The following is a 14,467-nucleotide window of genomic DNA, read 5'->3' as shown; positions in this document are numbered from 1 at the left end:
ATTCTGTCCATAAAAATAATGAACAGACAACAGGGGCAGCCCTGCCGGAGTCCAACATGCACCGGGAACAGGTCTGACTTACTGCCGGCAATGCGAACCAAACTCCTGCTCTGGTCATACAGAGACCGTACGGCCCTTAGCAGAGGGCCCCGAACTCCATACTCCCGAAGCACCTCCCACAGAATGCCACGAGGGATACGGTCGAATGCCTTCTCCAAATCCACAAAACACATGTGGACTGGTTGGGCAAACTCCCATGAAACCTCAAGCACCCTGTGGAGGGTATAGAGCTGGTCCAGTGTTCCACGACCAGGACGAAAACCGCATTGTTCCTCCTGGATCCAAGGTTCGACTATCGGCCAAATTCTCCTCTCCAGTACCCTAGAATAGACTTTACCAGGGAGGCTGAGGAGTGTGATTCCCCTGTAGTTGGAGCACACCCTCCAGTCCCCCTTCTTAAATAGAGGGACCACCACCCCGGTCTGCCAGTCCAGAGGCACTGTCCCCAACTGCCACGCGACATTGCAGAGGCGTGTCAACCAAGACAGCCCTACAACATCCAAAGACTTGAGGTACTCAGGGCGGATCTCATCCACCCCTGGTGCCTTGCCACTGAAGAGCTTCTTAACTACCTCAGTGACTTCAGCTTGGGTGATGAATGAGTCAACCTCTGGGTCCCCAGCCTCTGCTTCCTCTACAGAAGGCGTGTCAGTGGGATTGAGGAGATCCTCGAAGTATTCCTTCCACCATCCAACAATATCCCCAGTCGAAGTCAACAGCTCCTCACTACCACTGTAAACAGTGTTGGCAGGGTACTGCTTCCCCCTCCTGAGGCGCCGGACGGTTTGCCAGAATCTCCTCGAGGCTGACCGGTAGTCCTCCTCCATGGCCTCCCCAAACTTTTCCCATACCCGAGTTTTTGCTTCCACAACCACCTGGGCTGCAGTGCGCTTGGCCTGCCGGTACCCATCGGCTGCGTCAGGAGTCCCACGAGCCAACCAAGCTTGATAAGACTCCTCCTTCAGCCTGACAGCATCCCTTACCTCCGGTGTCCACCACCGGGTTCGGGGATTGCTGCCGCAACAGGCACCGGAGACCTTATGGCCACAGCTCCGAATGGCCACGTCAACAATGGAGGCAGAGAACATGGTCAATGCGGACTCGATGTCTCCAGCCTCCCTCAGGATCTGGTCAAAGCTCTCCCGGAGGTGAGAGTTGAAGACCCCTCTGACAGATGGTTCCACCAGACGTTCCCAACAGACCCTCACAGTACGTTTGGGCCTGCCAAGTCTGTCCAGCTTCCTCCCCTGTCAGCGGATCCAACTCACCACCAGGTGGTGATCAGTTGACAGCTCAGCCCCTCTCTTCACCCGAGTGTCCAAGACACACGGCCGGAGGTCAGTTGACACGGCCACAAAGTCGATCATTGACCTCCGACCTAGGGCATCCCCGTGCCACGTGCACTGGTGGACACCCTTGTGCTTGAACATGGTGTTCGTTATTGACAAACCGTGACTAGCACAGAAGTCCAATAACAGAACACCACTCGGGTTCAGATCGGGGGGGCCGTTCCTCCCAATCATGCCCCTCCAGGTAACATTGTCGCCACCCACGTGAGCGTTGAAGTCCCCCAGCAGAACGATGGAGTCCCCAGTCGGAGCACTTTCAAGCACCCCTCCCAAGGTCTCCAAGAAGGCCGGGTACTCTGCACTGCCGTTCGGCCCATAGGCCAAAACGACAGTGAGGCACCTATCCCCGACCCGAAGGCGCAAGGTGGCGACCCTCTCGTTCACCGGGGAAAACTCCAACACATGGCGGCTGAGCTGGGGGGCTATAAGCAAGCCCACACCAGCCCGCCGCCTCTCACCATGGGCAACTCCAGAGTAGAAAAGAGTCCAGCCTCTCTCAAGGAGTTGGGTTCCAGAGCCCCGACTGTGCGTGGAGGTGAGCCCGACTATCTCTAGCCGGTACCGCTCAACCTCCCGCACTAGCTCAGGCTCCTTCCCCCCCAGCGAGGTTACATTCGATGTCCCCACTGTGAGTGTCCATGTCATGGGATTGGGTCGTCGGGGCCCCCGCCCACGACTGCCACCCAAACCACACTGCATCGGCCCCTTCTGAACCCTCCCACGGGTGATGGGCCTACGGGAAGGCGGGCCCACGTTGCTCCTTCAGGCTGGGCCCGGCCGGGTCCCGTGGGCAAAGACCCAGCCACCAGGCGCTCGCCTGCGAGCCCCAACCCCAGGCCTGGCTCCAGGGTGGGGCTCCGGTAACGCCAATCCGGGCGACGTAACTGACCTGGTGTCGAACTTCTCATCGGGGGCTTTGGAACCGCTCTTAGTCTGACCTATCACCTAGGACCTGTTTGCCTTGGGAGACCCTACCAGGGGCAAAGCCCCCGACAACATAGCTCCTAAGATCATTTAGGTTCTCAAACCCCTCCACCACGATAAGGTGGCGGTTCAAGGAGGGGACATACCTACCTACATAGATACGTACAAACATACACACATATATAGAAAAAATACCTACGTACATACATACATATATACAAGCATACATACATATCTACATACCTACTTGCATGCATACATATATACAAACACGCACACATATGTACAGACAGACATACAGACATACATACAGACTGCTCACAACAAATTTGATCCCCAGACACCCAACAATTGAGCCAGTATAGCCTGCATGCATAAAAAGGCATTGATTAGTTTCTGACTCTGGGAAAGTTGGATAAATACTGTTTACTTCCCAATACTGTATCTCTGAACTATCTGCTTAACCAGCTCACTACTCGATATAGTCTTCTTCTGAGAACTTATGTAATATTTTTTCACTTTGTGGAAATGTTTTTACTTGTAATTGGTAAGGTCAGTATGGCATTAAAGGTCTTGTGACAGAGTTTTTATTTATTAAGTTTTTTGGACTTTGAGAGAAGTATGTTTTGGAGGACGTGAAGACTTTTAGCCAACTTTTGAATGAACAACTTCTATTCATTGAGCTACAACTGAAAGTGTTTGGAGCCTGTTGAATACTTTGAAAATCTCTGACATTGATTAAAAGAAGTATGATCCAGACATCAAAACATATTTTATACATTTGAAATTTGAAGTATTTTGCCACAAGAATAATTAAAACATCCAATTGATCGATGCACCCCACAGTGTTGCAACGCCCAAAATACAAAAATTTAAATACCCATTGATTTTGAATTTGTTTTCCATTCAAGAAAAGCAGAAGTGATCATTGTTGAACCACATCAGTGTTATCAGGCATGAATACTTTTTAGATGTATTTACATTTATATATCATATATATCATACCCTGTTGTTTGAGAGTGTTTCATTGATATGCCAAGGACTTATATATTTTTTATTTAACTGTTGCTGTGTTTTTGTCTCTTTGTGTCCTTTCACTTGTCAGTCTGGTTCAACCATTGTGCAGCATTTTCTTCTCCATGAACAAAGTTCTTTTATTACTTTTTTTTTGCTGAAGTCCCTCACACAAAATAACATGTTTGTAAAGAGGGCTTGAAGCATGAAAGGTCATTCAAAAATATAGATGACTGCTTTCAGTAAATCATTTTTTGTGGAGATGATTCCAAACTTTTGAACGTTAGTATTCAGAATCTCCTGATAGATTAAATGAGGCTTTTGGTTCCACAAAACACCAATGACTTTTGTCTTGTTTGTTGAGTGATTTAATTCTGCAGAGCACTCACTGCAGAGGGGGAAAAAAAAACTCCAGCAGTAACAATATCTGACTTCACAATGTCAAGCTCTTGCACAGATTTGACCACATAATGCTATTACATTTCTTAGAATAAGTTTTATTCCAGATATATTTAATACATTCAGAAGTCTTGTGTAATCCATGCTCTGCCACTCAGATAAAAAGTTCCTTTGTGTTTAAAAGGCAAAAAGGGAAAAAAAAAATCACAGAAAAGACAGAACAAAGTCAAATCCTCTGCACAAGTTCAATATTGTAATATTCTTCAACCTTTACTCAGAAATACATTGAGTTTGAGTTAGAGACCTCATTTACAATGTAGCTGCGGAAAAAATGAAAAAGCTCTCAGACACAGAGAAACGTATATAAAAACGTTGATAAAAACTAAAAAGCCATAATAATTACTTGAGTCTTAAAAACCCGAGTGATAAATAAAAACTGTTCAAATTTAAAGCAAATGCTTAATTAAATCAAGAACATTTGGAGTATAGAAAACCAGCTTGTGTGCTAAAACGAATCTAAATGCTGACGTTCCGTATCACAATCAGGATCACATCAGTGTTTTCCAGTTATCCCTTTCTCATTCATGCCTTTTTTGTTTTTCTGGGTTTCTTTCTTTTTTAAGGAAAGCCCTGTCAGAGGTGACGGCGTGCCTGAGGGAGCGGCTGCACCGCTGGCAGCAGATCGAGAAGCTTTGCAACTTCCCTGTTGTCAATAACTCGGGGCTGCCGAGCCTGACGGCGAGCCTCTACTCAGACCACAGCTGGGTGGTGATGCCGCGAGTGTCAGTGCCTCCGTACCCAATCGCTGGGGGAGTGGATGACCTGGACGAGGACACGCCTCCCATCATTCCGCAGTTCACAAGTGAGACTCGCTGACTGGCGTTTTTCTGATGAGAAATGAAAGAAATACGTAATAAAAATGCAGTCTAATATCATCTTGACTTTTCCCCCCTCAGCAGCGACACTGATCCGGCCCCCACTGACCCGCAGCAGCAGCCTGTGTCGTTCCCGCCGGAGCCTGCTGAGCTCGCCGCAATCCTCGCTGATGTCCCCAGACCCCGACCTGCTGTCCATGGCCAGCTCTTCCCTCTCCTATCGCCCCGAGGCAGACGACGAACATATCATGTTCAGCTCGGATAGGAGGGGGTATGTAGCGGTGGCCGGAACGCCGCGGAATGGTTTTACAGTTTGGACTCACAGGTGTTTTATTCACACTGATGCTTTACGCTTGGGGGTTACATGGCACCGTCTAGTAGGTGGAGGATGCATGAATTACTCTACATGATTATGCCACAATTAATTCATGTCTAACATAATTAATTAGAGAGAAAAAAAAGATCTTTAATTTTAATTCCTGCATTTATCACCAGTTTGCTTTACTAATGTATCAATAAAGACTAAACTCTAAAAAAAAAAACATACATACATACTTACATACATCCAGTGAGCCCCATGGGACCTAAATTTGGAATTTAAAACATAATATCACAAGTCAAGAAAGTCAATTTGTTGTAGGTTTGCCAGAATTAAGTGTGAAATCGCTTAGTGAACTAAACTTCTTGTCTCGCACAATATGCGTCACCACCAATCTCGCTGCCCCTTGTAACGTTTTCTTACCTGAAATGTTTTATCCAGCGACTCCTGGTGCTTTTATCAGCTGTGAAGAGAAAGAACAAGTAAAAAACACAAAAGATATTATGATATTATAAAGTCGAAACTTCACATTTCCAGAGCTCAACCTAATTGGTTGATGTGTGTTTCTGAGTTGTGACCGTGGTGCGTTTCCTCTCCTCTCTCAGGGAACCAGTTCAGGAGGGCGGCTCCGACACAGACTCTCTCAACTCCTCCATGGGCCGTAAGCCAGGCTCGGACACCCCGTACCGCAAGATCTCCCGTGAGGAGCTGCTGCTGTTCAGCCAGAGCTCGGAGCTCCCCACCTCCACCGCCACCACCACCACCTCCACCACCAGCAGCAGCAGCAGCAGCAGTCTCAGGGACTCCACGCCTCCTCCTCTGCCTCCCACTCCAGCCACCACACCCTCCGGCCCCCCCTCCACCTCGCCATCCCCGGCCCTGGAGCACCATCCGTTTGCACACAGAGGCTCGCCCGACCTCACCCGCATCATCCCCGAGTCCCAGAGCGCCACTTTCTTGCAGGGGAACATCACCACTCCGACGGGAAAGGGCATGTACAACGGCATCCTGGAAAAGTCGTACAGCTTCGGCCAGCTGCCCGCCAGCATGCTGCCCAACGTGGGGCGCTACCCGTCTCTTACCTCCCTGGACTCGGAGGGCCGGAGCATGGGAAGGGAATACAAGCTCCAGAGCACCTCCTCCCAGGACTCCAGCGACAATGGAGAGAAAATCAAGCGCTCCTCCTCTAAAATCAAAAGCTTATTTAAGAAGAAAAAATAAAACTTGCAGAGTGAGATAGTGTGAAAGAGAGAAATAAAATATAAAGTTTTAGCCCTAATACTAAATGAAGGACATCACTGTAAGCTAAAACATTTCATTTTCTCTCTTGTTTTCTTCTTTTTGTCATCAAAGATGGAATGTAGCTCAGTCTGGGTGCCTTTAAACGCCTCAGACTGGTAGCCTTATTTTTCAATAATGCCTTTTTATTTAGTTCACTCATAGCCTCACAGGGAAACCTGCAAAGGTCAAGGAAACGTCAATGAAAGGTCAAAGGTCATGAGGGGTGTCGTCCAGACAGCCAGTTCTCATGACCAACTGTTCACTGTCTGTCTGTTTTGGTTTGAACCAAAAAGCCACTATGTGTAAAGGGTCTAAAGGTGCAGTCCATAAATGTGTTTGTAAGCACACGATGTGCAGTGTTTCACTGTTGACGTGGAGTCAAGAATGACGCTCGCTGTTCCTGCTGAAACTATTTAAAGGGGATCTGTTATGTTTTCCCTTATTTTCTGTCTTAAATGTAGAGCTGAGGCTTCCCACTGCAGGGACACACTCATCCATCTGCTCAGTCTGTCCAAGTGATTTACAGCAGCCCCGACCAGAAATCTGATCTAGATCATACTTTATGGAGAAAATATTTTCTGGTTTTCCCCCTGATGTCCTCCGGCTGCTCTGCCTGGTCCGTCAGAGATTTTCTGACTTTCTTGGCTCGACCTGAGTATTTGTCTATTCAGATATTTATTCTTTAGTAATGTATTGTAGGGTCGTGTGCCCACCTGATCTATTATGAGAGCTAATCTGCTCCACCTAACTGCAAAAATGTGCATTAATCAATGACCAGAACCCATCCTAACCTGCAAATCACCCAATTATTATGGTGAGAGATGAATGAATTATAGTGGAGCAAATGTCGAGAATGAGAGGAGACTGCAAGAGAATATTTGCTGTTGATTAGTACTGAAGTCCAAAATATGGCATTCAGGACAGTTCTAAAGCTTCACTTGCTGCCAAAGTAACTGCTAGCTTAGCTGTCGTTAGCTCGGTTAGCCCTGCAGCCTAGCAGTCCTCTAAGCCTATAAGCCTCCTCCCAGCGTTCCAGCGCTCTTGTGCTAGACGTGTAAATATCAACACATAGGTTTTTTTCCACTAAGATGGAATCAGCCCTGTCCGGGTTCAAGCACCTAATTTTGAACCGTTCTGAGTATAAATACCCAAAATAAACTGGTTTGGAGCCTGAAAAGTTGGTTACCATCTGGAGCCAAAAAAGGTTTCCCTTTGGAACCAAAGTGGGCGTGTCATAGCCCGCAGGTTGTTGTGCACTGTGCACCGCCCCTGAGTACAATGGGGCGGTGCACATGATAGCACCAAGGTTCCATGAATCATGAACCAGATATAATTTGGTGGAAAAGGGTCAATAGATGCTGCAGCTGATAGGGGCTTCTAGCTGCACAGATAACTGAGCTAATTAGCTAGTGGCAGTTACATTTAGCAGCAGTTAGCATTTAGTTTAGCAACAAGTTAAGCTATCTGTCCATCAGGAATCTCCGTAAATCACCAAGTTATTTTTTCCATAAATATGATGCGGTTTCACCAAAATCAGTGAACACAGTTATTGTGTTGTAAAGTTATCAGTGAGCCTCGCCCTCATCAAGTTCAGTGCCCCATGTAGCTGTAGCTTTGGTGTCATATGCAGTCCAGGACACCGGTTAGAGAGCAAGGAGGTGCTCACAAGCACTGGCTGCTACCCCTAAGCAGGCTTTTGGAAGTTAGCCAATCAGAAGATAGTGGGCTTAAAGAACTTAAAGAGACAGGAGCTAAAACATCTTGTTTCAGACAGAGGGTGAACTGAGAGGCAACATAAAGGACTAGAAAAAATAAATAAGGATTTTTTAAACTGCAATTCATGCAGAGTCCAAGAATAAAAATATACAGCTGGAAATGAGCATAATGGGTGCCCTTTAAATTACATCCTCAGTAGTGACAGCAGCACATGAATATCTGATTTCATCAAACATAATTTCTTTATTTCTCTCTAAAGCTACTTCTCCCAGTGCAAGTTATGGATTGCATCTTGCGAAGTCTTTGAGTCCTAAACTTGTGTACTTGATTAATTTCCTTTGAAAAAAAAAAAAAAAAATCCTGCTAAAAGTTTGTTGCACTACTGCTTTCCTGGTATTTTGGGAAAGAGCCGCTGCTTGCGGAGTACATATTGAATAAAGTTATAGAGATGAGAGAAATCCATGGGCAGTGGCAGTGCAGATGCAGCAGATAATAACAGAGCCAAAATTATCTGCTGCATCTTCAATGATGCTACTTATGGATGTCTCAATATATATAAATATAAATATAAATATATATATATATATATACTTTGTTTTCACATTATTCTGTTCTTATAGATGTTTTTAAATAGATTTATATTGGTGGGGGTTCCTATGAACTGATCTTTACTGAAGAAAGTTTATTGAATATGCAGATTTAACCCGCACCAGTCATTTCCCCTGTAATCTATTACTTGATTAACTGTGTCCTGCAGCCATACCAACATACCATTTCCATTTTCTTGTCTTAAATACCCTGTCAAACTTGTGAAATTTGGTGTCGCTACCAGATTTTGGTCAAATTGTCTGTGCAAATAATTCTTTTTGTGGTTGGAGTGCCATATTCGTGCCACATTTAAGGAAACAGCAGAAACACAGTCTCTGCTGTACTGTGACGGTGGGGCCTCTACCATCTGTGTTTCCAGGCTTTTTTTTTTTTTTTTTAAAGACAAACACTAAGGATTATCTGTTCAAAAAAAGTAACTATTTGATCCAGATCTGATTGATACACCAACCCCGCCCCCCCCTCACCACACACTAAGCTCGAAGCTGACCCATGCAATACGGTCCTGTTCCTCACCTCTGGGCCCGCACCGAGCGCACTGATGTCAAAGAGCTCCTGCTTCACACTGTGATTTCTGCCTTCTTCCCTTCATCCTGGACCTGACTGTCACTGCTGCAACTTAAAACACGCCAGGTCATGTGACGAGCATGACAGAAGCGACGGAGATGAAATGTCAGGGGGGGTTTGATGCCGTGTACGAGGTGCATCTGGGTGACAGGACGACACGAGGATCCAGTGGCCTCTGTTTTTACAGGAAAAAAATAAACATATGTATTTGGAACGTTGTGGCAATACAGCACACAATGAAGGAAACAGAAGACAGAACTGCAAGACGAGGAGAAGATGAATGTTTACGAGACATTAGGGGTTTTTTGAGAACATTTTGTGTGTGAATATTTGTATACTGTAGAAGAATTAATAAAAAAAATGGAGGCATCGTATGTTTCAGAGTCGTACTTGCTGCAGTGTTTCATGCTTACTTTGGTTTGGCAGTTTTCTGATTTCTATATATCTGGGAAAAAGCCAATGAGAGACAGCAGTAAAGGACCAGTGTGTAGGATTTAGTGGTATCTAGTGGTGAGTTTACAGATTGAAAACACTTCGGCCTGCATGAAAGAGGACCTGCGCTCTCTGTAAATATGAACAGCTCACTCTAAGGTAACGAAAACAGTAATTCTTATTGTCAGGTGATAATATGGTGCATTCCATTTCTACCATATTTTGCCAATAAATACTTGTCAGTCTTACACATTGGACCTTTAAGTTCATTATTTAATTTCAGACTGCTGTGGACAAATAAAAATTTAAAAGACAACATAAGACATGCTTCCATATTACTGTCAAGAAAATTTGAAGCAAAAAAGAAAATGCAAGAAAGGTAATTTAGGCATGTTTCCATCAACTGGTTTGAAGCAAATAAACGAGGCTATGCAAAGTGTATATTTGTCAGAAGTTGCCAGCATGTTAATAACAGACTAGAGGAAGCAGAGGATGCGAACTTGAACAACTAAAAAGCTTTGAATAAGAGGAAGAAACCAGTTGCCTTGGTCATCTATGAGACAAAAATGGATTCATTAACAGGACTGGGTGTTATAATCCCTGTGAAACAGCCAGTCCAATAAGGACCTCACTCACTACCAGACTCCATTCATGAAAACCATAATTTTACCTTGTAAAACATACTAATGCACAGAGTTAGATATAAAAAAATAAACAGCTATTATAGCACTCTACTCAAAGCCAACAGTGTCACAGGAAGGGACTCACATGCCAGGCATGGCCAGACTGGCTACCAAAACAAAGACCAGAGAAGTTCAGATTACAACACAGTACACTGCAGAGCGAGTGTGACTCCATTCTCTGCTCAGGACAAGATCTAGAATAAATAACCTTGAGGATATCACATAAATTTTTTTCTGTAGTGCCAAATCTTTATAATATTATTTCCAGAGATCCAATAGTTCCAAACAAGAGCAAGCAGTGAGGCGACCGTGGAGAGGAAAAACTTCCTTTTAACAGACAGCAACTTCAAGCGGAGGTCATGTCATCAGGGTTATCTCAGCTCAGGCTTAGATTTTGAAAGAGAAAAACCCTTGAAACAAAGTGGAGAGTCAGGTTGGACAGATCATTTGTCATTCAGGGACTGTATACAAAAAGAAACAAATTGCATTATGGAAAATGTAGGATCCAGTGTTTTTGACTAAATGCCAGATTATTTTGGCCCCTGCTGCTTCAGTTTTATTTATTTTAAAAGGTTTCTTAAAAGTAAAATCACTTCATGCTTTTAAAAATCAGAAAGATAATATTTTCAAAAATTCAGAAATTGCTGCAGATAAAATTTATTTTGATTTACTAATCAGCTAACTGTTTTGGTACAACACTTTTCATCTACATTTTGGTGACTTTTTACACATTTTTGAAACAAAGAGAGCTCAGAATACCTGGGAAAACTTACATTATATCATTCTGTAACAGATCTACATTTTCAAAATGATTCATGTTTCTTCCTGTTCAGCAGGAGGATCAAAGTGTCTTTCCAGTCGAGCTCTGAACAGCAGTCCTGACCCTGTGTGTGGAGCCCACATCCCGCTCACAGCAGAGCGCAGACAGAAGTGTGGGGAAAAGTCTCATTCTGACACCCCATTTGTCTTGAGAGTGAGGAAAGCGTGATACACAGAAGAAAAGCATGCATGATTGCTTTATCAATATAAAGTGAACGTGATGAAACTTGTGTTGATGGTTCATCAATTCGGCACACTGGGAGAGGAGCGGGGACGTCTGCTGGTGATAAATGTGTTGTTTGGGCACTACTGTACACAGCAACAAATCCCAGCCGCCTCTCACGCCGGCCCACCTTATTGGCCCCCCGCCTCAGAGGTGCAGTCGCCACAACAGCCACATGGTGGCAGCAGAGCACCGGTGGAAACACAAACACATCAGCCACTCCCTGACAGAGACACCTACAGAGTGTCAGTGGGTGTTTGAGAAGACTGTGACAGAGAGACTTGTTTTGTCTGTCAAGTACAGTACGTGGTGGTTGGAGTGTGTTTCGCAGACATATTACTTTTACATATTTTTACTTTTTAACTTGTGCTGATAGTTTTGGCATCTTATTCTACTGCTCAGGTTTACTGCACGAGCTTTCTTGGACGTAGAACTGACAAAATAACAGCTTGTTTTCCCGACTCAGCCTTTGAAAATCGAGCTCCTTTACGGCATTATTTCCAAATCACATCCAAAATCCAACATATGATGAACAAGTTATCCAACAGTGCAATAATATATTCAATTAGTGAGAAGTAAGTTGCTATTCAAAAGGTTCACATTGAAAATGACACCAAAAAAAAAAAAAAACTGCAATGAAAAGCACATTTTGTAACACTTATTCCTGAGCAACATGTAAGAACCAAATAAAGAACTATTGATTAGTTAATGAAAATATAACAATAATGCCAACCTACATATTGTATAATATTCTGTATATAATGATTAATTTAGACAGAGAGGTCTGTTGTTATGTTTGTTGCTCATGTTTTGGAATTAGGTATTCAAAAATTACATGCAGCTGTAATGCTTAGGTGTCCATATACTTTTGGCCATTGGTTTTATATTATAGTCTTTTAAGGCAAAATATATGTGGACAGTCCCTGTTGACATATTTGATCTGGAGCAGGTTTAGGTTAGTTCCAGTGAAGGTAAATCTTGAAGAGACTGACTTGCCTACATCTCATCCCCATCACACACCTTCCGCTGCAACGATTAGTCAGTTAATTGATTAGTCGATCCAAAGACAGTTAGTTGCTTACTATGTTGATAATCACTTCAGTAATTTTTCAAACAGAAATGTCAAATGTTTGTTGCTTACAGCTTCTTAGATGTGAGGATTTGCTGCTTTTCTTTGTCATTATGACAGTAAATGAAGAGTTTCTGGGTTTTGGATTTCCATTGGTTGGAGGAAAAGAAGCAGTTTAAAGACGTCACTTTGGGCTTTGGGAGACTACGATGAGCATTTTTCACTATTTTTTGACATTTTATAGACTAAATGACTAATCATTAAAATAACTGGCAGATGAATCGATATGAAAATAATCGATAGCGACACCCCTACTTTAGGATGAACAACAACATCACCCAACATCAGTGCTTGACCTCACTGATGCTATTGCAGCGAAATAGAAGCAAATGCCTGCAGCCAATTCCCAAAAATAGTTTGGAAAGCCTTCCCAGAAGAGTGGAGACCGTTTTAGCTGCAGATTAATTCCCATAGTTTTGAGAATGACATGTATAGCAATTAAATGTGGTTATTATGTTTGGGTGTCCACATACTTTTGGCCATACAGTGTTTTAAAAGAGTGGCATTATGCTATATGGCCAAAGATATGTGGACAATATGAAGGGTGTATATTATTATCGACTTCCTCACCCAAACCATGACATTCTTAAAGAGATAGTTCAGTTTTGTTTTTTTTTGAAGTGGGTTTGTATGACGTACTTCTCCATAGTCAGTGTATTACCTACAGTAGATGGCGCTGGAGTTCTGGTGCAGGAAGCTAAGCAAGGTAATCTAACAGCACTTTCCTATTAGAAAAAGCTGTCTGACAGTAAAGTGGTGAAGATATTTTAAATATAGCGCACACTTCAACTGATATAGATTTTTTTAGGTGGACCTTTTTTAAGTGGATAGAATATGTTTTTGCACTTATATCTCATACAACCCCACTGTAAATAATCATTACTATGCCTTCAATGCCCATAGTTTGGGTATTAAGTGTAATGTTTGGGTGTCTACATCTACAAACAAGTGGTATTGTGCTATATGGCCAAAAGTATGTGGACATTATGTGAGATGCCTATTATTGACTACCTCTTTCCAAAAACATGGTATTATTAAGGTGTTAGCAATAATAGTGTAATATTTGGATGTCCACATAATACTATGATATACAGAGGATAGAGTTAATATCTTAATAAATCGTAATCTAATTGTATCTGACATTATCTCTGCAGATCTGCATTTTGTACAATTTAATAATGAATCACACTAAATGGCTCATCATAACCAATAACTGCCTTCAAACTTGACACTGGTGCATGACTCAGTATGACTTCCTTACTCACTCCTTCAGTGTTACAAAACAGTGATTAAATCATGAATCACTGTGACATCCACAGCTATTCACTGTGCAGCAACAACAACAACAACAACAACGACAACAACAACGCCGCGTTCACTGTGATCTGATTCTGCAGCAGTACATTTAAAAAACCGCATCCAGCTGCTGCTTTGTCCCATATTCTCTTCCTCCTCTCTGCTCCTTCCTCTCTTTCCTCACAGGAGCACTGCAGGTTGGGGACACGTTGTGGATATTTATGGCCCCTGAATCGCCGCACCGCAGCAGTGTTGTAATTGGCCCCACAATGACGCTAATGCTCAGGAAGAGGAGCGGTGAAGGAGCAGAGAAGTGATGCAGGGCTCTGGCAGAAGATGGCAGATCCTCCTGTTAATGAATGCTGGTAGAGAAGGTAATGAATAGACAGAGAGGGGCTTAAAGCAGCACATACATACGTAAAGTGAGTGTGCATCAGTGAGGCTTTTACCCATCCTGCCACTGTGCTTCAGTCTACCGCCGCTGCTCCTCTCTGCCAAACTCTCCTTTCTTTATCCCCATCATTCACCAGCCTCTCCTGCTCTCGTTTGGATCCCATTCCATTGCAATGTAATGGGTTTATTAGTGTGGTTAATGCACTGTGACCTACTGGGGCCTGCCGTCTACCTTTTTCATGTGAAAAAAAAAAAAGAAAAGGTGGAATGTTTTTAAAAGGGAAGCAGTACAGGAATGAGATTTAAAAGGGCAGCCCTAAATAAAGAGGGAAAGATCATTTTAGAAGCAAAATTATACCTAAGGAACAGGCTTGGGGAGTAA

The 14,467-nt window shown here is 43.6% G+C and overlaps 1 protein-coding gene and 1 long non-coding RNA gene across 4 annotated transcripts in view; one reads left to right on the top strand and one right to left on the bottom strand.

Annotated features, from left to right (window-relative positions):
* Positions 1–7,438, top strand: part of stim2b (stromal interaction molecule 2b) — an 88,498-nt gene extending 81,060 nt beyond the window's left edge. For 2 of the 3 annotated variants that reach the window (XM_084711925.1, XM_084711924.1), the window contains exons 10-12: positions 4,370–4,608; positions 4,703–4,946; positions 5,546–7,438. In XM_084711925.1, coding sequence (XP_084568051.1) covers positions 4,370–4,608; positions 4,703–4,946; positions 5,546–6,161 — 1,099 coding nt within the window. In that variant the 3' untranslated portion in view covers positions 6,162–7,438. The remainder of the gene's footprint in view (positions 1–4,369; positions 4,609–4,702; positions 4,947–5,545) is intronic. The other variant, XM_084711926.1, reaches the window with a different exon arrangement.
* Positions 3,829–4,857, bottom strand: LOC146305702 (uncharacterized). Its single transcript, XR_014769043.1, has 2 exons — positions 4,731–4,857; positions 3,829–4,622 (listed from the first exon to the last, which is right to left on the bottom strand). It is a non-coding gene; the product is annotated as an uncharacterized LOC146305702 (long non-coding RNA).
* Positions 7,439–14,467: the final 7,029 nt, after the last annotated feature.

This window comes from Lutjanus erythropterus, chromosome 23, assembly GCF_056507025.1.
Source record: "Lutjanus erythropterus isolate fLutEry1 chromosome 23, fLutEry1.hap2, whole genome shotgun sequence".
Classification (NCBI taxonomy): domain Eukaryota; kingdom Metazoa; phylum Chordata; class Actinopteri; order Lutjaniformes; family Lutjanidae; genus Lutjanus; species Lutjanus erythropterus.
This window is presented reverse-complemented; position numbering and strand designations above follow the sequence as displayed.